This window comes from Hypanus sabinus, chromosome 12 (genome assembly GCF_030144855.1).
Source record: "Hypanus sabinus isolate sHypSab1 chromosome 12, sHypSab1.hap1, whole genome shotgun sequence".
Lineage (NCBI taxonomy): Eukaryota > Metazoa > Chordata > Chondrichthyes > Myliobatiformes > Dasyatidae > Hypanus > Hypanus sabinus.
The window spans coordinates 100,990,099-101,014,141 of record NC_082717.1 but is presented as its reverse complement, the minus strand read 5'-3'; the positions used below and the strand labels follow the sequence as shown (position 1 = coordinate 101,014,141).

General features: G+C 44.0%; 1 protein-coding gene across 6 annotated transcripts in view; it reads right to left on the bottom strand.

The window, feature by feature from the left end:
- The window catches only part of sytl3 (synaptotagmin-like 3), an 85,133-nt gene that overhangs the window by 53,406 nt on the left and 7,684 nt on the right, over positions 1-24,043 (bottom strand). For 2 of the 6 annotated variants that reach the window (XM_059986555.1, XM_059986559.1), the window contains exons 1-2: positions 14,008-14,183; positions 1,878-2,251 (exon numbers count right to left, since the gene is read on the bottom strand). In XM_059986555.1, coding sequence (XP_059842538.1) covers positions 1,878-1,987 — 110 coding nt within the window. In that variant the 5' untranslated portion in view covers positions 1,988-2,251; positions 14,008-14,183. Of the gene's footprint in view, positions 1-1,877; positions 2,252-14,007; positions 14,198-14,240; positions 14,260-22,770; positions 22,786-24,043 lie in introns of those variants that run through there. The other 4 variants (XM_059986558.1, XM_059986557.1, XM_059986560.1 and 1 more) reach the window with 4 other exon arrangements.

Below are 24,043 nucleotides of genomic sequence, written 5' to 3'. Positions count from 1 at the left end.
GAGGAGACCTGATAGAGGTTTATAAGATTATGTGAGATTATGCATAGCTAGAGTAGTACCTTTTACCCTGGAGACAAAACATCCAATGTACTAGAGAGCATGCATTTATGGAGAGGGCATGAGTTCAAAGGGGATGTGCAGGGTAAGCTTTTTTTTACACAGAAATTTAGTGGGTGCCTGAAATGAGCTGTTGGGGGCAGTAGTGAAGTAAATAGAACAGAGGATCTTAAATAGGCACACAAACCTGTAGAGAATGGAGGGATACAGACTTGAGACCCATAAGACAAAAGAGCAGAATGAGGCCATCTGGCCCATTGAGTCTGCTCCACCATTCAATCATGGCTGATCCTTTTTTTTTTAAGTCCTCCTCAACCCCAGTTCCTGGCCTTCTCCCTATACCTTTGATGCCACATCCAATCAAGAACCTATCAATCTCTGCCTTAAATACACCCAACAATCTGGCCTCCACAGCTGCAGGTGGCAACAAATACCACAAATTCACCATCCTTTGGCTAAAGAAATTTCTCCACATCTCTGTTTTGAAAGGGTGCCCCTCTATCGGAGGCTGTGTCCTCTTGTCCTAGACTCTCCCACCTTGGGAAACATCCTTTCATATCTAGGCCTTTCAACATTCGAAAGGGTTTCAATGATATTCCCACTCATCCTTCTGAATTCCAGCAAGTACAGACCCAGAGCCATCATATGATAACCTTTTCATTCCTGGAATCATCCTTCTGAACCTCCTCTGGACCCTCTCCAACGCCAGCACATCTTTCGTTAGATGAGGAACCCAAAACTGTTCACAATACTCAAGGTGAGGCCTCACCAGTGCCTTATAAAGCCTCAGCATCACATCCTTACTCTTGTATTCTAGACCTCTTGAAGTGAATGCTAACGAGGCATTTGCCTTCCTCACCAGTGACTCACCCTGCAAGTTAACCTTCAAGATGTTCTGCACAAGGACTCCCAATTCCCTCTGCATGTCAGATTCCTGAATTTTCTCCGCATTTAGAAAATAGTCTGCACATTTATTTCTACCACCAAAGTGCATGACCATGCATTTTCCAACATTGTATTTCATTTGCCATTTTCTTGCCCATTCTCCTAATCTGTCTAAGTCCTTCCTGTTTCCTCAACACCCTCCACCAAATCTTCATATCATCTCCAAACCTGGCAGCAAAGCCATCAATTCCATCATGCCAAAGTCCAGTGATTTTTGAAAGATAATTTCTATTACTACCACAATCTCTAATGCTACCTCTTTCATTACCCTAGGATGCAGTTCCTCTGGTCCAGGCAACTGATGTACCTTTAGGTCATTCAGCTTTTTGAGCACCTTTTTTCTTGTAACAGTAATTGCATCCACTTCTCTTCCTTCACACACTACAGTGTCAGGCATACTGCTAGGGTCTTCCACAGTGAAGACTTATTTCCACTTGGTATGATTAACATATGTTAATTATTTGTGGTTTTATATTGCTATATTTCTACACTATTCTTGGTTGGAGCGACTGTAACGAAACCCAATTTCCCTCGGGATCAATAAAGTATGTCTGTCTGTCTGTTATTATTTCTCCTGCCTCATTTTCTAGTGGTCCTATATCCACTCTCATTTCTCTTCTTTCTTTAACATACTTGAAAAAACTTTTACAATCCACTTTGATATTATTTGCTATTATTATTCCCTATTAAATTTCAAGTTGAAAACAATCATATTGTGGTTTCTGGCTCCTAAGTGTTCTTTTACTTTAAGCTCCCAATCACCTTCGGTTCCGCACCGCTCTGGCACACTCTGCCAGGAATCGTTTGACCACATTTGTGTCTCAGTGTTTGAATTGAGCCATTGGTGCTCAATCCATCACTGAAACTTTCCCTACCTTATCCGTTCTTCTTCCACTTTTCGCAGCCTTTCATCCCGATGAAGGACCTCCAGAACTTTGTCCCTTTCTTGATCTTTGAGAGACTTGATGTCATCTTCCACATTCATTCTGCTCTCGGACCAGTGCAGCTGACAGTCAAGCTCCCAAACCCAGCAGGACTCCAGATGTAGCCACTGAGAACGGTTATGTCGATCAGGCAGCAAGCCTCTGTGTTGACTTCCTACTGCTGTGGGGCATCACCAAACGGTGAGAATGATGTTGAGCTCAGCTTCAGAGTTCCTTGATCATAAGCTGAAGCATCTTCTGACTGCCAGTTTATAAACTTACTGCTTCCTCTTTCTTTCAGCTCAAAACCTTCAACGTTGCCTCCCCTGAAAGACAGTTAGTGGAAAATTACTGAAAATTATTTATTTATTGAGATACACCGTGGAGCTGGCCTTTCGAGTCATGCCACCTGGCAATCCCTTGATTTGATCCTGGCCTAATCACGGGACAATTTACAATGACCAATGATCATACCAGTCTGTAAGTCTTCGGACTGTGGGAGGAAACCAGAGTATCTGGAGGAAACCCACACGGTCACAGGGAGAACATACAAACTCCTTACAGGTGGCAGCGGGAATTGAACCTGGTTCGCCTGTACTGTAAAGCATTGTGCTAACCACTACACTACAAAAGCACTGAACAAAGCTTCCTATTTAAATCCAAAACGATATCTCAACCTGAATGAGTGTTGGTGTAAAACTCTGCTACATGTAATCATGCAACAACTCTAACATGGCAGAAAATCACTCATACACTGTTCCATAATATGACTACATCCACAGCACCTACAGTGCCAAACTCGAAAACTCTGTGACCAAGGAGACAGCGCCACCTGCAGGCTCCACAGACTTCTTGATTTACTGAAACATCATTGGTTCTCACTGTTGCTTGTTGCAAGCCCTAGAACTTCACCAGAGGAACTGCGATAGTTCAAGGTGGCACCCTACCACATTCTCGAGGGCAATTAGAGATGGGCAATAAACTCTGGCTTTTCTCTTTGGAGCATAGAAGAATGAGAGGGGACTTGATAGAGGTCTATAAGATTATGAGAGGCATAGATAGGGTGGATAGTCAGTACCTGTTTCCCAGGGCACCAATAGCAAACACTAGAGGGCATATGTACAAAATTAAGGGAGGGAAGTTTAGGGGAGACATCAGGGGTAAGTTTTTTTACACAGAGGGTTGTGAGTGCCTGGAATGACTTGCCAGGGATGGTGGTGGAGGCTAAAACATTAGGGGTATTTAAGAGCCTCTTGGACAGGCACATGGATGAAAGAAAAACGGAGGGTTATGGGGTAGTGTGGGTTTAGTACTTTTTTTTTAGGGATTATATGGGTCAGCACAACATGGAGGGCTGAAGGGCCTGTACTGTGCTGTAGTGTTCTATGGCTTTACCAGCAGCATCCAGACCACAACACCAGAAGTGAATAAAAAGGAATTCATCTTCATAGCAACCAGAGTTAATTCACCCAGAGTCTCCTCTGTCCACGTTGCCCAACAACGTAACCCCACAGTGCACTGCATGGACTTTGTTACAAGACAACTGGTGAAAGAACCATGGATGAAGATTGTCATTCCTTCTTTAATTTCATTGCAACAACAGAACTAAATCTGTAGACATTCCTCTGCTTTGCACAATGTTTCCACAGATAGCGTTATCTTAAGTCTAACAGATTACATTAAGATGTGCTGCTAATGACTGCTTGAGGTCACAAAACACCAACTGGCATTGCAGTGCAGGCACAGGTCTCTGACCTCCAGTCTGACTGCATTGCTCATTCTACCAGGTAAAGGCATGAGGAAAATCAAATAAACACATCTCTTAGCACCCAGTGGTAGAATGGGAGTCGCCTTTGGAGAGAGGGAGATCTCCTAGCTACAATGCTAGTGCCAAGATGTTAATCGTGACAGATTACGCTTTGGCAGTCTTTGGTACAGACGTGGCGGAGCTAGGGACCATCAAGAGCAGAAAACATTGGCGGGTGTTGCTTTAGACTTCTGAATATGAGTCATGATGTAGAGTGGGCTATAAATGATGTTATTACAGGGACTCAAATCTACACATAGAAATTTTACATGACTAATGACCTAGATGGGTTCCTGAAATATGAGAGTAGGATCTCTTGCTCAATGAATTGAGGATTCCCAACCTTTTTGTGCTATGCGGCCTGACTGTTAACCAAGAGGTCCATTGACCCCAGGTTGGGAACCCCTGTACAAAACAGATTTTGATCCAGATTAGATTTGGAATGAGAAAGGACTACACAATAATATTGTTGCAAAATAGACCCTTGGTTAGAGCGACTGTAGATGATATAATTTTACATCAAGTTGGATTAAGTTTACACTAATTTGTGAGGTAACATAGTGTTAGGCTACCATTTGATATTGATCAGTTGGTAAGATGTATTCAAGGGTGTTAAGGTCCAAAGATCCCTGAAGGAGATAACACAGGGAGATAAGTTGGTGAAAAAAGGTACATGTAATGCTTGTCTTCAGTAACTGGGCTGCAGAATAAAAGAACAAAGAATTTGTGCTATGACTTAAAAAAATACTTAAACTGGTCCAATAGTTAAAGTTCTAAATTGGGGCAAGGCTAGTTTTGATGCTATTAAATAGGAACTGGAGACACAGAAAACTGCAGATGCTGGATTAGGGAGCAACAAACAATCTGTTGGAGGAACTCAACAAGAAGCATCTGCGGCAGGGAAGGAATTGCCAATGTTTCAGGTAAACCCTTCAGCTGGACAAGAAACGTTGAGGCAAAATGGCCGGAATAAAAAAGGAGAAGGGAGTGGTGAGATAGGAGTCCTATGGTGATTGGTGGTTTGAGGAGGGGTGTTAGATGACAGGTAGTACCAAGTATGGGAGGGGGCAGGGGTGGAGTTGGGAGTTGGCAAGTAGACTGCATTCAGCGGTCTCAATGTGACCTTCTCTGGTGGGACCAAGCAAGACTCAGAGATCACTTCGCAAAACACCTTTGCTCAGTCCACAAAGGCCGTCAGATACTCCTATTTATAGGCCATTTCAACTGCCCTCCCCATTCCTACTGTGACCTACCTATCCTTGGCCGTCTCAATGGCCAGAATGTGGCCCACACTAACTGAAGGCACAACAGCTTACACTCTGTCTAGGTGGTCTACAACCCAATGGCATGGACACTGAATTTCCCAACTTAAGGCAACCTCCCCCCCACCCCATTTCCAGTTGGTTGTTTCTCCCCTTTCTTCCCCTCACCCATCTCTCCTCTTCTAATCTTTCTCTCCTTTCTCTTAGTTCCACCCCTCTTGTCCCTCCCACCCATCTTCACGTCGTTTCCCCCTCCTGGTTCCATCCATCCACTGCACACACACAACTCACATAAAGGCCCCTCCCTTCCCACCTGTCTACTCCTTGTTCCGACTGTTGTTCACCTCTCCACAAATGGTTTCCAGTTTCACAGTTCAGCCCTGTGATGCTTCCTGCTCATCTCCCTTCAGCTGCGGTCTCCACTTTCACACTCACCTTCTCACACCCTTCTCCGTCATGGAATGTAATGAGCTGCAGAGGATGCGGTTGAGGCAAGAACATTTAAAGGTACATGGATAGGTAAAGTTTAGAGCAGCGGTTCCCAACATGGGGCCCACAGATCCCTCAGTTAATGGCAAGGATCCAGGGCGTCAAAAAGAAAGTTGGAACCCTGGTTTAGAGGGATATAGGCCAAATGTGGGCAAACAGGACCAGCTTTGATTGGCGTAGAACAGTGGGCAGAAGGGCTCACTCTATAAATACATCCACCACTAAGTGAAGCTCTAAAGCATGAGGTAAGAACTGTTGAAAAAGTCTTTTCACAAGTACAAATGCAAATCACCAGAAACCACAAGCAAACACATCAAAGACCCCCACAATCCAACAGTCTCACTGATTTAACTGTGGGGCGTCTGACAAAATCAATAGACCACAGATCATTGGTAGGAAGTTTCTACCAAGTTATTTTTGCATATTCAAGATTGATTTAAATCAAACACGTATTTGTGGCAACAAGCTGTCTGCAGGAATGTATCACAAACTACTTTGATTTAATCATTACTCAGTCACTATGACTTTGTGTTATTCTTGTAATTGAGTTAATGGGACATAATTCCTTCCAGGATGGTTGTAGGTAGTGGGAAGCACTGTAGAAAAGGACACAACATTTAAGGCATCTCCGCAACTGTTACTAAGAAAAAGCCACTGTGCGACTATGTCAATAAACTAAAATTGAAAATCGGTTGACTGCTGGATCTGAAGGTCTTTCCAAACAATGGACAGTGATGAGGAATAAGTGACAAAGAAGAAGGCAAAAAACCTCTGTTACTATTCTTAGATGGCCCATCAGGGCAGAATCTGCTTCCACGAGAGCAGCAGTAGGTGTCTGGTGGTGTGGGTTGTCAGGTGCTGCTCTCCATCTGGAGAGAGTGGTGGAAAGGCTGGATGATATCGTTTGCAGTGAATGGAGTCAAGGAGACCTAGTGTCACAGTTGAGGTAGTGCTCCATTCGTAGTTTCTTGTGAGTTTGGTCTGCAGAAGGTTTGGATAGCTTTTAACTATGGCCAGTAACAAATGCCTTGTCCCTACCAACCACTGTCTGTTCTTTAGATCAGGGTTGTTCTGCTTAATCTTAGACTTCAGTACTATTTCATTCCATGGCAGTGTGGTTGAGCTCTGGTCTAAGGACACCTTGTATTTCTGCTGTAATAGTTCTTAGACCTTCTCCGTAAACCAATCCAGATCATTTTCGGTAGAGAAGACAAAAATCTTTTCATAGGTGCTAATAATGGTGGGCCAGGGCAGCACAATAACCCTAGGCTCTCTGTAACTACTATTCTTTTTGTGATGACTTCTGGGTGAAGTGATTCACTTTGGAAGGTTGAATTTTAAGGCAGAATACAAAGTTAATAGCAGGATTGTTAGCAGTGTGAAGGAACTGAGGGATCTTAGTGTCTGGGTCCATAGGATCCTTCAGCATGGCAGTGCAAATTCATAGAGTGGTTAAGAAGATGTCTTATGTTGACAGGTCCTGGCAGTATACACTCCGTCTATTACCAGTGTAACATGCTGTAGGGTTTCACTGCTGTGTAACATGCTGTAAGCTTTCACTGATACTGTAATGGTTTCTCTGTAGCAGCAATGTTTGGGTTATGACTAGAGATAACGGGGTTTGGAATGCTGTTGTTCTTGGAAGAGAGATTTTCATGGCCAGGGAGAGATGAGGAGAGAAGACACGAATGGAGAGAGTTGGTAGACCACCAGACGGGCTGGACTTGGAGCAAGGGTCCGAAGATCAGCGACAATCGGAGGAGGCCGATGGTGGACGATCAACTTATCGGTGAGCTTCAACTTTGCGCAACAGACTGTTTAATAAGATTGGGCCCTTTTTTTGTTTCTTTACTAAGCATATAGTCAAAGTAAGAATTATAAAGCTTAATCGTTTAATCACATATTGTGTATTGTTTGATATTTTGGGATACTGATTTGAAACGGGAATTCTGAAGAGTGAGAATTCTGAGTTAGTATCCGCCCTTACTTCTCTGGTGAATAAATGGAAAGTCAGATTCAAAGTCCCAGCTATGGCAGGCTCTGCCTATTCTCTGGAATAACGCCCACCGCTAAAAGGGAGGAGGAGTATGAGGCTTGGGTGGAGCGGACCTCTCAATTGTTAGGCGAGTGGCAGTGCTCTGATGATGAAAAGCGACAGAGATTGGTTGAAAGTTTGAATGGGCGAGCCACTGACGTGAGAGCTGTCAGGTTGAAATCTCCCATAGCAACAAATGCAAATTATCTGCAAGCACCGGACAATGCTTTTGGTCTGACTGGAAGCCCAATGGACTCATGGTGGGGTTTCAGAACACGCGTCAGGAGAAGGGGGAGAAGCTTTCTGTTTTTATTTTTCAGCTAGAGAGGCAGCTATATTTCTTGCAGCGCAGAGGGATCATTCAGGCGTCTGAGGTGGATCAGATAGTCAGGGGCGCCCAGTCCCATGACCTGATTGTGTGGGGTCTCTGACAGTCTCGTAAGACCCCTCCATCTTTTGTTGAGCTGATCAGAGAGGTACGGGAAGAGGAGAATACGGCGGAGGCATGGGAGTACTCCGTCTGCAGGGTACAGTCCTCGGTAGTAGTCCCCTGCGGTGAAGTGACCACAGATAGCCTTCCCCAAGGAGCGGTAGAGGAGATTGTGGCAGAGTTGAGAATGGAGATATGTCGGCTGTTCTCAGCTGGTGTGACCCACCCCAAATGATGGAGCTGTTGGTGGGGGGGGGGGGAGCGGATCCCATAAGGGTGCATAGTTCCCTGAAAGTGCAATCTCATGTGGATAAGGTGGTGAAGAAAGGTTTTGGTATGTTGGCCTTTATAAATCAGAGCATTGAGTATAGGAGTTGGGATGTAATGTTAAAATTGTACAAGGCATCGGTAAGGCCAAATTTAGAGTATTGTGTCCAGTTCTGGTCACCGAATTATAGGAAAGATGTCAACAAAATAGAGAGAGTACAGTGAAGATTTACTAGAATGTTACCTGGGTTTTAGCACCTAAGTTACAGGGAAAGGTTGAACAAGTTAGGTCTTTATTTTTTAGAGCGTAGAAGGTTGAGGGGGGACTTGATAGAGGTATTTAAAATTATGAGGGGGATACATAGAATTGATGTGGATAGGCTTTTCCATTGAGAGCAGGGGAGATTCAAACAAGAGGACATGAGTTGAAAGTTAGGGGGCAAAAGTTTAAGGGTAACTCAAGGGGGAATTTCTTTACTCAGAGTGTGGTAGCTGTGTGGAACGAGCTTCCAGTAGAAGTGGTAGAGGCAGGTTCGGTATTGTCATTTAAAGCAAAATTGGATAGGTATATGGACAGGAAAGGAATGGAGGGTTATGGGCTGAGTGAAGGTCAGTGGGACTAGGTGAGAGTAAGTGTTCGGCACGGACTAGAAGGGCCAAGATGGCCTGTTTCCGTGCTGTAATTGTTACATGGTTATAAGGGGATGAACAATGTGGAGGGCTGCTGGCAGCAAGTGTCACGCCAGATGGAGAATGAGCCCCTGGGTACCTCAGCAGGGAGAGTCATTGGGAAAACCGAGAGAGACCCAGTGAGGGAACGGGTTTATGTCTCTGGGGGAGCAGTGAAGAAAGCATTACCTGGGTGGTGAGGATCTTTGATGATGGGTGCTGTTTTTCTATGACAATGTTTCATGTAGATGTGGTCAATGGTTGGGAGGGTGTTACCCATGGTGTACTGGGCCGAATCCATGATCTTTTGTAGGATTTTCAGCTCAAGGCATTAGTGTTCCCATACCAGGGGTGTAATTCAGCCAGTCAGCACAGTTTCCACCACGCATCAATAGAAATTTTTTTTGATGGTTTTTGATGATATGCCAAACCTCCGTAGACTCAAGGAAGTAGAGACGCTGTTGTGCTTTCTTTGCAATAATATTTATTTGATGGGTCCAGGGAAGGTCCTCTGAGATAGTGACACCCAGGAATTTAAAGTTACTGACCTTCTCCACCTCTGATGAGTACTGGCTCATGGACAGTTTCCCTCCCCTGAAGTCTACAATTAGTTCCTTGGTCTTGTTGACATCGAGTAAGAGGTTGTTGTTATTACACCACTCAGCCAAATTTTCAATCTCCCTCCTGTATGCTGATTCATCACCACCTTTGATAATAGCCCACAGCGGTGGTGTCATCAGCAAACTCGTATATGGTGTTGGAGCTGTACTTAGCCACAGTCATAGGTGTAAAGCGAGTAGAGCAGGGATTATGCCTACAGCAATGTGATGCTCCTGTGCTGTTGGAGATTGCAGAGGAATTATTTTTAATAATCTACTATTACTACTGTTCAGGCCAGATCAGGAACAGTCTATGTGGTTTTGTGTATGGGTGTTCATGTCTGACAAATCATTTGGAGTTTTTGCAGAGGTAACTAAGAGGGTAGATGAAGGTAGAGCATGGATTTTGTCTCTATGAACTTTAGTAAGGCCTTTTGACAAGGTCCCTCTTGGCAAGCTGCCCTGGAAGGTTCGATAACAGAGCTAACCATAAGACATTGGACCAGATGGCTTCATCTGCTCCTTCGAGTCTGCTTTACCATTCAATCATGGCTGAGCCTTTCTTTCTCTCCTTCTCAACCTCAGTTCACGGGCTTCTCCCCATAACCTTTGACGCCATGTCAAAACAAGAACCTGTCAATTGGGTGTCATTAAATACACCCAATGACCTGACCTCCACAGCTGCAGGTGGCAACAAGTTCCACAAATTCACCACCCTTTGGCTAAAGAAATTTCTCTGCATCTCTGTTTTGAAAGGGCACTCCTCTATCCTGAGGCTGTGTCCTCTTGTCCCAGACTCTCCCACCGTGGGGAAACATCCTTTCCACATCTACTGTGTCTAGGCCTTTCAACATTCAAAAGGTTTCAATGAGATCCTCCCTTGACCTTCTGAATTCCAGTGACTACAGACCCAGAGCCATCAAACCTTCCTTGTATGATAACCCTTTCATTCCTGGAATCATCCTTGTGAACCTCCTCTGAACCCTCTCCCAATTCCAGCATATCTTTCCTCAGATGAGTGGCTCAGAACTGTTCACTACACTCGAGGTGAGGCCTCACTAGTGCCTTATAAGGCCTCAGCATCACATCCTTGCTCTTGTATTCTAGATCTCTTGAAATGAATGCTAACATGGCATATCAGATCAGATTCAATTTATGTCATTTAAAAACCACAAATGCAGTGCAGTTAAAAAATGAGACAACGTTCTTCCAGAATAATATCACAAAAGCACATGACAAATTTGCCTTCCTCACCACTGATAAGACCTGCAAGTTAACCTTTAGTGTTCTGCACAAGGACTCCCAAGTCCCTTTGCATCTCAGATTTTTGGATTTTCTCCCCACTTAGAAAATAGTCTGCACACTTATTTCTACTACCAAAGTGCATGACCATGCATTTTCCAATGTTGTATTTCATTTGCCACTTTCTTGCCCATTCCCCTAATCTGTCCAAGTCCTTCTGCATTCTACCTGTTTCCTCAACTCTATCTGCCCTTCCACCACTCTTCATATCATCTGCAAACTTGGCAACTAAGCCCTCTATTCCATCATTTAAGTAATTTATATACAGCATAAAAAGAAGTGATCCCTGCTGAACATCACTAGTCACTGGCAGCCAACCAGAAAAGGATCCTTTTATTTGCACTCACTGCCTCCTACCAATCAGCCAATGCTCTAGCCACGTTAGTAACTTTCCTGTAATACCATGGGCTCTTAACATGGTAAGCAGCCTCATGTGAGGCACCTTGTCAAGGGCCTTCTGAAAGTCCAAACATACAACATCCATTACATCCCCTTTATCTATCTTACTTGTACTCTCCTCAAAGAATTCCGGCAGGTTCAGCAGGAAGGACTTTCCCTGAAGGAAACCATGCTGACTTTGTACTATCATGTCCTGTGTCTCCAAGTTCTCCATCAACTCATCCTTAACAATTGACTCCAACATCTTCCCAACCACCAAGGTCAGGGTAACTGGTCTATAATTCCGTTTCTGCTGCCTTCCTCCTTTCTTAAAGGGTGAAGTGACATCTGCAATTTTCCAGTCCTTTGGCACCATGCCAGAGTCCAACAATTTTTGAAAGATCATTTCTAGTGCCAGCACAATCTCTAACGCTATCTCTTTCAGAACCCTCGTGTGCTGTTCCTCTGGTCTGGGTGACTTATGTATCTTTCAGTCTTTTATCTTTTTGAGCACCTTCTGTCTTGTAACAGTAACTGCACCCACTTCTCTTCCTTCACACACATCAGACATACTACTACTCTTCCACAGTGAAGACTGATGCAAAATACTCATTTAGTTCATCAGCGATTTCCTTGTCCCCCGCTTATTATTTCTCCTGCCTCATTTTCTAGCAGTCCTACGTCCACTCTCATTTCTCTTTTATTTTTAACTTCCACAATATCCACTATGCCAGCAACCTTCATGTCATCTATAAACTTGCTAACCCATCCAATTCCTCATCCAAGTCATTTATAAAATTCACAAAGAACATGGGTCCCAGTACAGAACACCAACAGGTCCCAGCAGTATACACTCCGTCAATCACCAGCCTGTGCCTTCTGTGGACAAGCAAATTCTGAATCCTTGCAGCCAGGTTTCCCTGGACCTCATGCCTCCTGATTTGCTGAATGCACATATCATGGGCAACCTTTTTGAATGTCTTACTAAAATCCATGAACAGCTCTACCTTCATCAATTTGTTTTGCTATTTCCTTGAAAAGGTTATTCAGGTTTGTGAGGCTTGACTTGCCCCTGACAAAGCTATGCTGATTGTCCCAAATCACACTAACCTTCCCCATGAGCTCACAGCTGCTGTCTGAAGAGCCCTCTATCTGCGGGCCTCTGCAGCTTGCCATTGAGTGTTGGGCTTCCAGGTTTCTCAGACTCCTGTACTTATTAATTGTCGTCTTAACAAGAATCATTAAGCCCTTTACTTTCTGATTAATCTCAGTTAATAGTGACTGGCACTGGTTTCCCACATTTTATGATTATTTAAAGGGGACTCTCATTTAGTGCCGAAGTGTAGCCATTGTGTTAGAGAGAATGAATTGTCTTACAGGGTCGCTCAGTCATTCCCCCACTGCTCTGTTAGTATTCCCCTATTCCCATCTCTTCATGGGGAATCTGTCACTCTCCGCTCCTGAGGTCGAGTCGTTGTCAATGCAGTGGTGTGACAGAGAGAGCCTGTTGTAGGGGCTGGTACTGCAAGCACACACTGTGACACTATAATCATTTGCCCACAACAGTTGGAAGACTCACTAGTCCATAATTTCCACAGTTACCACGATTACCTTTCTTGCTCAAAGGGATAACATTTGTCACCCTCTGCTCATCATTTTTACTGCTGTAGCCAGTGAGGATGCAAAGATTTCGCATTCCATAATAATCTGTGGGACAATGAATGGGCTCCAGAGTGGTGCAGCTAATAGTGCTCTTGTCCCAGTGATGCAAGTCTGTCATCTCACAGATCAAGATTTTGGGACCAGTTACAAATGGCTCTATACACTTGTCAAAGTGGACCATCCAGCTTATCTATGACCCACCTGATTTCATAAACCTCTGTAAGATACTTGTATCAGTGAAACATTAAGTCCCAGATTCAGTCCTCAGTGCTCTGTCTGATAAAGGCCAGTGTACCCAACACCGTCCTCTTCACCTTGTCTATCTCTGATGCCTCTTTCAGGTAACAACCTACTTGTACTGGGAAATCTCCCTTTTCCACAATTCTCTTCAAGACCTCGTCATTCACTGTGTAACTCCCATCCTGGTTTAACTTCCCAAAGTACGTTGTTTTGCTGAGGCCCTGTTATATTCCAGCCGCCATTCCTTGGCCAACTTTTCCAGTTGGTCTAATGCATCATTCGGAGTTCCTGCTTCACCCATGCTCAAAGCAAGCAAGGCATACATATTCCTCACCCATTGTCACCATCGTACCAGATACAACTGACCCTCATAACATTGTCACCAATGGTGAAAACTACATCCTCCCTCACACCACTATCACCAATTCTGCAAGATACACCCATCCTGCACACCATGTCATAAGCATGAAAGGTCCATCGTCTCTCGTACCACTATCATTAAAAGTGCAAGGTACACCCATCTCTCTCACCATGTCACAAACATGCAAGGTACATCGTCCCTCACATCACTGTCACTAGTAGTGCAAGATACACATTTCTATCACACTATATCACAATAGTGAAATGTCCATCCTCTCACACCACTATCACCAATAGTGCAAAGCAACCCATTTCTCACACCATGTCACAATTGAGCAAAGGACATCGACTCTCACACCACAGTCACCAATAGGGTAAGATACACCAGTCTCTCACACCACAGTCACCGTTAGTGCCAGGTACACACAACTCTCACCCCATGTTACAATTGTGCATGGACCACACATCTCTCACATCACTGTCACCAATTGTGCATGGCACACCTGACCCTCACACCACTATTACCAACATGGCAAGTTAGTTTTGCTTCTTCTTTCATAAAATGAAGTTTCTTCCACCTACCTTGAAGTGACTTGGATAGCACATTGCAGCTAGTAATGACTTCACCATAGTGATCAGTAATCTTTCCAACAGACAGAAACTTTCCAGCGACGAGTGCTGGAGGTTTATTTAGCTAAACATGCCTGCTTCAAAGCCTCACTACAGTCTAGTTGCAGCAGCTAATTTTCCTCCAAAAAAGCACAACACATCATTTTCTGAAACTCCACAACAGAGACACAAGATGCAGAACTTACCGTTCACTATGAACAGATCAGAGACTTCACCTTATTCATTTCCGTTTGCAAGTATGCTCTCAGTTAATAGTTGAAACCACAAACCACAGCACTAATATCATGATAAAGAGTACTGATGTCATCAAAAGCTGCAAATTGCTTTAAAATAAACCATCCACAGCACTGTTGCAATATGCAGAGGGGGCTTCATACAGGAACACCCCTCTCTTCTTGCTCTTGGATGTCCAGTTCAAGTCAGTTGAGAAGCAATTTGCCAAACGCTGCCTATCCTTCAGTGCTCTGGACATCAGCATTCTCTCAGAGTGCACTGCCTGTGATGGCAAATAGGTCAGGCTGCCTGTACATACTGGAGGGATGCAGGCAGACACACTGATGAAGTCAATCCTCGCACAATGTTGATCAGAGCTTGGCCTGACAACCCACGCCACATCCAACTAACACAGTGTTAATGGAGTCCAGGAAACCACCCTGCTGCCTGTACAAAGGACCGTTACTTAATTCTGTTTTGTTTAATGAGATGTTACCAGAATCAATGATCTCACTTTAAGGACTCTTCATCTTACTTCGTGTTCCTGTTATCTATTACTATTTAAATATATTTGCATTTGCACTGTTTGTTATCTTCTGCACTCCGGTTGATCTTGTTCCAGTTACTGTTCTATAGATTTGCTGAGTATGCCAAACAGGAAGATGAATCTTAAGATTGTGTGTGGTGACATACTGTGTATGTACTTGACAATAAAATTTAAAATTTACTTTCAACTTTGTGCTGACAGGGTGTCTTCAAAGAAGAAGCAGTGCACCTTATTCAGGCCAGAAGCAAGGACTTGAGCTCCAACAGAAAGGTGGAAACAGAGGAGCAAAAGATAAGTGACTTTTCCGAAAAAACCTGAAGGGGTTGGGAAAGACAGCCTCGCTCCTGGAAGACAAGAGGACGATTAGAGATCAGATGTCAATCTGAAGGATGAAGGTGTGCAGAATTGCCGCTCCTGAACATGGTGGTGAGTGATTTCAGGCTTCAACTCTCCTGCCTGATGGAAGATGACACGGCCCTGGTGGTGGGATCTTTGATGAAGGTTGATACCTTCTTGTGGTAGCACTGCCTATGGCACATATTTGCAAAGTCAGAAATAGAAGGACAGGCCAGATGTATCTGTGGCTCAAGAGCTGCTGCAGGAAACAGACATTCAAAATGTTGAATCACTGGGGTCCCTTCTGAGCCAGAGGCGACCTGTACGAGAGGGAGGGATTGCACTTGAGTCGGAGGGAGACCCATGTACTTGCAGGGCTGGGGGCTGGGACTCTGAGCGGGAGCAGATCTTGGGATATATCAGTAGCCAGCAGGAGCAAGGTAATCAGGGTAGCCAGTGGCAGAGTAACAACTCAGTAAAAATGAATTTATTTTAATGCACAAGGCTTAACCAGGTCGGGTTCACAAACGCAGAGTGCAGTTTAGCACTGAGGTTGTGTTGTTATTGGCAAAACTGAAGCATGGCTGAGAAAGTGGTAGGGATGGTACAGGCTTGACAGAAGTACAGTTAAGCAAAGAGGGGCTGCTGCCTCTTTGATAATGTAGGACACAATAGCAGTTCTCAAAGATGACATTCTTCTGTGATCATCCAGGGAGGCCCAATAGGTAGAACAAGTAGGGGGAGACCACTCTATAGCAGTGGTTCCCAAACATTTTTGGGTGTCTACTGCCACCCCTCCTTACCTGACTCTCAGACCACATCCCCAGTGCACACTCTCCCTTTCTGACCATTACATAAAAACTATAAATAAGTTTGGAGAAGGGAGTCGGAGGATCAGAATGGGAGTGCGGCGGGAGCCATCTTGAATTTTTCGTATTCTCATCGGAGTTAAGAGAGGTGGGACTGCACAGGTGTGTGACGGTGGGAGTGAAGTGGAGAAGATTTTAAAAGGGCAGAAATCCTGAATCGGTTTTCATTTGGAGAAGGGTGTCGGAGGATCAGAACGGGAGTGTGGCGGGAGCCATCTTGAATTTTTCTTATGCTCATTGGAGTTAAGAGAGGAGGGACTGCACAGGCGTGTGACAGCGGGCAGTGAAGCGGGGAAGATTTTAAAAGGACACAGCCTTATACAGCGGGCAGTGGAGTAAGCCGGGAGCAGAGTGAAGGTTTAAGGGCTTTGGCTCAACAGGCTTTGGTGGAAACGGGCGAGGCAAGGTAGGTTTGGGTTTCAGTTTTTCCTGTTATTTGAGGAAAGGGGAAGTATGAGTGTGAGGGCAGCTTGTTGTTCTCAGTGTCAGATGTGGGAGGTCCTGGAGTCTCCTAGCCTCCTGGACGTCCACATCTGTGCCAGGTGCGCCGAGCTGCAGCTCCTAAGGGACCGCGTTAGGGAACTGGAACTGCAGCTCGATGACCTTCGTCTGGTCAGGGAGAGTGAGGAGTTGATAGAGAGGAGTTACAGGCAGGTGGTCACACCAGGGCCACGGGAGGCAGACAAGTGGGTCACGGTTAGGAGGGGAAAGGGAAAGAGTCAGGTACTAGAGAATACCCCAGTGGCTGTACCCTTCAACAATAAGTACTCCTATTTGAGTACTGTTGTGGGGGGGGGGGGAACAGCCTACCTGGGGGAAGCAACAGTGGCCGTGCCTCCAGCACAGAGTCCAGCCCTGTGGCTCAGAAGGGTAGGGAAAGGAAGAGGAAGGCAGTAGTAATAGGGGACTCGATAGTTAGGGGGTCAGATAGGCGATTCTGTGGACGCAATCAGGAGACCCGGATGGTAATTTGCCTCCCTGGTGCCAGGGTTCGGGATGTTTCTGAACACGTCCAAGATATCCTGAAGTGGGAGGGTGAGGAGCCAGAGGTCGTGGTACATATTGGTAACAATGACATAGGTAGGAAAAGGGAAGAGGTCCTGAAAGGAGAATATAGGAAGTTAGGAGGGGAGTTGAGAAGAAGGACCGCAAAGGTAGTAATCTCAGGATTACTGCCTGGGCCACGTGACAGTTAGAGTAGGAATGGAATGAAGTGGAGGATAAATACGTGGTTGAGGGATTGAAGCAGGGGGCAGGGATTCAAGTTTCTGGATCATTGGGACCTCTTTTGGGGCAGGTGTGACCTGTACAAAAAGGATGGGTTGCACTTGAATCCTAGGGGGACCAATATCCTGGCCGGGAGATTTGCGAAGGCTTCTGGGGAGATTTTAAACTAGAATGGTTGGGGGGGGGGGTGGGAATCAATTTGAAGAGACTAGGGGAGAGGGGTTAGTTCACAAATAGAGAAAGCTAGTAGACAGTGTGTGAGGGAGGATAGGCAGGTGATAGAGAAGGGGAGCACTCAGACCGAAGATGTAGGGGAGAAGGAAGAAAAAGATAACAAAGTTGATCACATCATTAGGGATAAACAGAGAGGAAGAGGTGGACAGTTTCTTAAATGCATCTATTTTAATGCTAGGAGCATTCTCAGAAAGGTGGATGAGCTTCGAGCATGGATTGATACCTGGAAATATGATGTTGTAGCTATTAGTGAAACATGGTTGCAGGAGGGGTGTGATTGGCAACTAAATATTCCTGGATTTCGTTGCTTCAGGTGTGATAGAAACGGAGGGACAAGAGGAGGAGGTGTTGCATTGCTTGTCAGAGAAAATATTACAGTGGTGCTCTGGCAGGATTGATTAGAGGGCTCGTCTAGGGAGACTATTTGGGTGGAATTGAGGAATGTGAAAGGTGTAGTAACACTTACACAGGTGTATTATAGACCACCTAATGGGGAGCGAGAATTGGAGGAGCAAATTTGTAAGGAGATAGCAGATATTTGTAGTAAGCACAAGGTTGTGATTGTGGGAGATTTTAATTTTCCACACATAGACTGGGAAGCCCATTCTGTAAAAGGGATGGATGGTTTGGGGTTTGTAAAATGTGTGCAGGATAGTTTTTTGCAGCAATACATAGAGGAACCAACTAGAGAAGGGGCAATGTTGGATCTCCTGTTAGGGAATGAGATAGGTCAGGTGACAGAGGTATGTGTTGGGGAGCACTTTAGGTCCAGTGATCACAATGCCATTAGTTTCAATATAATTATGGAGAAGGATAGGACTGGACCCAGGGTTGAGATTTTTGATTGGAGAAAGGCTAACTTTGAGGGATGCAAAAGGATTTAGAAGGAGTGGACTGTGACAATTTGCTTTATAGGAAGGATGTAATAGAGAAATGGAGGTCATTTAAAGGTGAAATTTTGAGGGTACAGAATCTTTACGTTCCTGTTAGGTTGAAAGGAAAGGTTAAAAGTTTGAGAGCGCCATGGTTTTCAAGGGATATTGGAAACTTGGTTCGGAAAAAGAGAGAGATCTACAATAAATATAGGCAGCATGGAGTAAATGAGGTGCTCGAGGAATATAAAGAATGTAAAAAGAATCTTAAGAAAGAAATTAGAAAAGCTAAAAGTTACGAGGTTGCTTTGGCAAATAAGGTGAAAATAAATCCAAAGGGTTTCTACAGTTATATTAATAGCAAAAGGATAGCGAGGGATAAAATTGGCCCCTTAGAGCAGAGGTCGGCAACCTGCGGCTCCAGAGCCACATGCGGCTCTTTGATCTCTGTGATGCGGCTCCCCGTGGTTTGTTAGCTTTTGAAATGTAATTCGAAATTTGAAGATTATGGTGATCTTGTACAATCTGAAAACTTTGCGGAGACACCGTTTCCTGGCACATCCGAACCGGCTCACAATTAGCCAGCGTTCAGGCTAAGGGAGATAGCCTACGGGGGTTTGTGAGTACGTGTCTTTTGGAGCATCCGCGCCCACGGGGGGTGGGTTGAGGGAGGCTTTAAAGCAAGGCTGTTTAGTTCGAATAAAGTTACCTTTGACTGCAGTCTTTATTTTAGCGCTGCGTGTAGCGCTACACCGCTACAACGTGTTTTTTTATCGCTATTAATATACATCACAACTGCCAATGCCTGACACCCGCCAGTGCGCGCTTTCTTTTAATTCTTCGATCCAAGGTAGGCTAACTATGGAGTAACCTTCAACCCAACGTCTTTTTTTTCGGAGTTCAAAATGTTTTTGTTGCATGCAGAAATGTAATTTCGTTTTCTCTGCAGGAGTTCATCAATTTCATAAATGCAACACATTATAGTTTGTTTATACATAGCATAAAGGCAAAAAAAAACCGTTGTATGCAGTGTTATTTCATTTTGTGGCTCCCAGTGTTTTCTTTTCTGTGGGAAATGGGTCCATATTGGCTCTTTCAGTGGTAAACGTTGCCGACCCCTGCCTTAGAGAATCAGAGTGGACAGCTATGTGTGGAGCCGAAAGAGATGGGGGAGATTTTGAACAATTCCTTTTCTTCGGTATTCACTAAGGAGAAGGATATTGAATTGTGTAAGGTAAGGGAAACAAGTAGGGAAGTTATGGAAACAATGACAATTAAAGAGGAGGAGATACTGGCACTTTTAAGGAATATAAAAATGGATAAATCTCCGGGTCCTGACAGGATATTCCCGAGGACCTTGAGGGAAGTTGGTGTAGAAATAGCAGGGGCTCTGACAGAAATGGTTCAAATGTCATTAGAAACAGGGATGGTGCCGGAGGATTGGCGTATTGCTCATGTGGTTCCATTGTTTAAAAAGGGTTCTAAGAGTAAACCTAGCAATTATAGGCCTGTCAGTTTGACGTCAGTGGTGGGTAAATTAATGGAAAGTACTCTTAGAGATGGTATATATAATTATCTGGATAGACAGGGTCTGATTAGGAATAGTCAGCATGGATTTGTGTGTGGAAGGTCATGTTTGACAAATCTTATTGAATTTTTTGAAGAGGTTATGAGGAAAGTTGACGAGGGTAAAGCAGTGGATATCATCTATATGGACTTCAGTAAGGCCTTTGACAAGGTTCTGCACGGAAGGTTAGTTAGGAAGGTTCAATTGTTAGGTATTAATATTGAAGTAGTAAAATGGATTCAACAGTGGCTAGATGGGAGATGCCAGAGAGTAGTGGTGGATAACTGTTTGTCAGGTTGGAGGCCGGTGACTAGTGGTGTGCCTCAGGGATCTGTACTGGGTCCAATGTTGTTTGTCATTTACATTAATGATCTGGATGATGGGGTGGTAAATTGGATTAGTAAGTATGCAGATGATACTAAGACAGGTGGCATTGTGGTAATGAAGTAGGTTTTCAAAGCTTGCAGAGAGATTTAGGCCAGTTAGAAGTGTGGGCTGAATGATGGCTGATGGAGTTTAATGCTGATAAGTGTGAGGTGCGACATTTTGGTAGGAATAATCCAAATAGGACATACATGGTAAATGGTAGGGCATTGAAGAATGCAGTAGAACAGAGTGATCTAGGAATAATAGTGCATCGTTCCCTGAAGGTGGAATCTCATGTGGATAGGGTGGTGAAGAAAGCTTTTGGTATGCTAGCCTTTATAAATCAGAGCATTGAATATAGGATGTAATGTTAAAATTGTACAAGGCATTGGTAAGGCCAAATTTGGAGTATTGTGTACAGTTCTGGTCACCAAATTATAGGAAAGATGTCAACAAAATAGAGAGACTACAGAGAAGATTTACTAGAATGTTACCTGGGTTTCAGCACCTAAGTTACAGGGAAAGGTTGATCAAGTTAGGTCTTTATTTTTTGGAGCATAGAAGGTTGAGGGGGGACTTGATAGAGGTATTTAAAATAATGAGGGGGTTAGGTCGAGTTGACATGGATAGGCTTTTTCCATTGAGAGTAGGGGAGATTCAAACAAGAGGACACGAGTTGAGAGTTAGAGGGTAAAAGTTTAAGGGTAACATGAGAGGGAATTTCTTTACTCAGAGAGTGGTAGCTGTGTGGAATGAGCTTCCAGTAGAAGTGGTAGAGGCAGGTTCGGTATTGTCATTTAAAGTAAAATTGGATAGGTATATGGATAGGAAAGGAATGGAGGGTTATGGGCTGAGTGCGGGCCAGTGGGACTAGGTGAGTGTAAGTGTCGGCACGGACTAGAAGGGCCGAGATGGCCTGTTTCCGTGATGTAACTGTTATATGGTTATTATGCTTATAATTAATATAAAACTTATAATAATAAGGAAAATAGGATCTACAAATTCAAAGTAGTGACAATGACTGCAAAATTATTCAGATCTATTTAAAATTACAAATCAAATTAGTTAATTGCAGTGAAAACAATTTTCATTAGCAATTTTAGAGCATCACTCAGGAGGACCAGAGATCCATGTTCAAAAGGAGGGATGTGGTTGCTCTAGAGAATTCCAAAGATCTCTACAGAAATATTACATAGCAAGGGACAAAACTGGTCCTCTTAAAGATCAGAGTGGTAATCTATGCGTGGAGTTGAAAGGGTTGGGGTGATCTTAAATGGATTTATTGCATCTGTATTTGCACGGGAGATAGTCTGTAGAAGCGAGGCAAAACCACAGGGACCGTATACAGATTACAGAGAAGTAGATGTTTGCTGTCGTGAGGCAAATTCGGGTGGATAAATCCACAGGGCTTGGCAAGAGATTCCCTGGGACATGGTGGGAAACCAGCGCAGAGATTCCCTGGGACATGGTGGGAAACCAGCGCAGAGATTCCCTGGGACATGGTGGGAAACCAGCGCAGAGATTCCCTGGGACATGGTGGGAAACCAGCGCAGAGATTTCATGGGCCCCAGTGGAGAACTTTAAAATGACCTTAGCCACCGGTGATGTGCCGGATTTGGGAGGACAGTTGATGTTGTTCCATTGTTAAATAAAGGCTATAAGAATAAGTCAGCAAGTTTTAGTTTGGTGAGCCAGTGAGCCTGACAAGTAAACTTGAACTATGAACCATCGGTAGTTTTTAAAGTTATTGGTAGGTATTCTAATGGTCCGGAATATTTGGATAGACAGGGACTGATTAGGGATAGTCAGTGGGCTTTGTGAGTGGTAAGTCGATGTGGCATGGTGCATGGTAGGTCACGTCGAACCAGTGTTACGGAGTTTTTAAAGTTGAAGTTCAAAATTAATTGTCGTTCAACCATTCGTGAATACCCATAAATACACCCAAATGAAACAGCGTTCCTCTGGGGCTGAGGTGCAAAACACAGTACCAGCAGTCACACACAGTACAAGGAACATACAAGAGATCAGTGAAATGCAGTCACACAAAAAAAAAAGCCCTGAGTCCATGAATGTTGCAGCACTCTGCAGGCAAATACAACACAGCTTGCCTTCTGCCAAGCGAACACTGGGGAGTTGCACCAACTCCAGCCAGCAAGTGTCAAAGTTCAGAGATATGACTCAATCTGACATTTCTGAACCATACAACTGAACGGTACTCTACAGTCAGCTGAAGGTCCATTGCATACAAATACTGAAGCAACAATTCATTTCCACAATCATAATTCTCTTGTTACCTTGCATCATGAAAGTTAATGTGATAAAGTAAAGCCAATTATAATAAAGCATATAAGTATAATTATTTACATTTTCTCCCTTTTAATCATGTAAATTAATTGACTGCCTTTGAGGAAATGTCTTGATTGAACATTGAGCTTCCAGAGGAGACAAAAGAACTCATCTCTAGTTCTAATACAGAGTCCTGACCTGAAGAGTTGACAGTTCATTTCCGTCCGTAGATGCTGCCTGACCCACTGAGTTCCTCCACCAGCAGATTGTTTGTTGCATCAGTTTCCAAAGGTTCTGCTGAATCTTTCCCAAAACATAATTTCTTAACCCAATTATTTCACAATATACCTAACTTCAATGTTGACAGGCAATAAAAAAGTTTCATCAGACAGAGGCAAGATCAGACATAATTCCACCCAGCTTGCTATCCAGGTTAACAGACTGAGAACAGTCCAATCTCTCCCCAGTGGCCCTTCACTTGCAATTAGAGTCAAGTAGGCCTGTACCTCTCATGGGACTTTTCATAATGAAGTTACTGTCACCTGTTACCTCCAGACAAACAAATTACTTAAATCAAGGACATTTTTAAAATGAGAAAGTAAACCATTGATGGCGGAATACAGAAATAAGTAAAATTAGAAGAGTTAACACGCCTCAACTGTGCTCTCAACAACTGCCATTAAAGCTTAACATCTTCAAATGAAGCTGCTCTCCTCAGGGAATGTCCCCGACACACACTGACAAATGATCTGCTGCTTTAAACTGCTACTGCCAGCAAGTTTGTATGAAAGACTAATATCAACCTTCATTCTATTTGTTTCCAGAAGTATGAAATTTAAGGACTACTCACAAGCAGACTGCCCTCCACATTTCTAGGGCCACGTGTTCTTCTGTAGAACGCCAGCTCACACTACGTACCCGGAGGATACCATTGCTTCTTCGCTCTCTGCATTCTGGGTAATAATCCCCAGACATATCGTAACTCTGCAGATTATTCTGGTCATGGGTAACTAAAAAAAGTCTTCTTTCCCAGTAAACAGACAGCATAACTGCTCGACGTATTAATTAATTTCATCAAGGGTGATACATGTTCTTGCAGAAGGACCTTAAAATGTTCCATTCCCTTTAGCAGGTCTCTTCCTGCCACTTTTCCCAATAGATGCTGCATGGGTCAAGTTTTTTTCTCAAAATATATGACACCTGCAGCAATGTGGTTAATATTTCATTGTTACCACCTTTTGTAAGATGCCATCACCATGGGAACCTTCACACACAGAGAGAACAATAAAAACGGATGCCATGTTTAGATAGTGGGGGGATTGGGAAAGATGGATTTCATGGAGTGAATCCCAGAATCCTTTTACTGAATGCACTGAAAGGCTGGAAGCCAGGATAGACAGAGGCTGTGAAAATGTAAAAAACACACACATGGTAGAAGTAAAACATGGAACAAGGACAGCACAGTACAGTC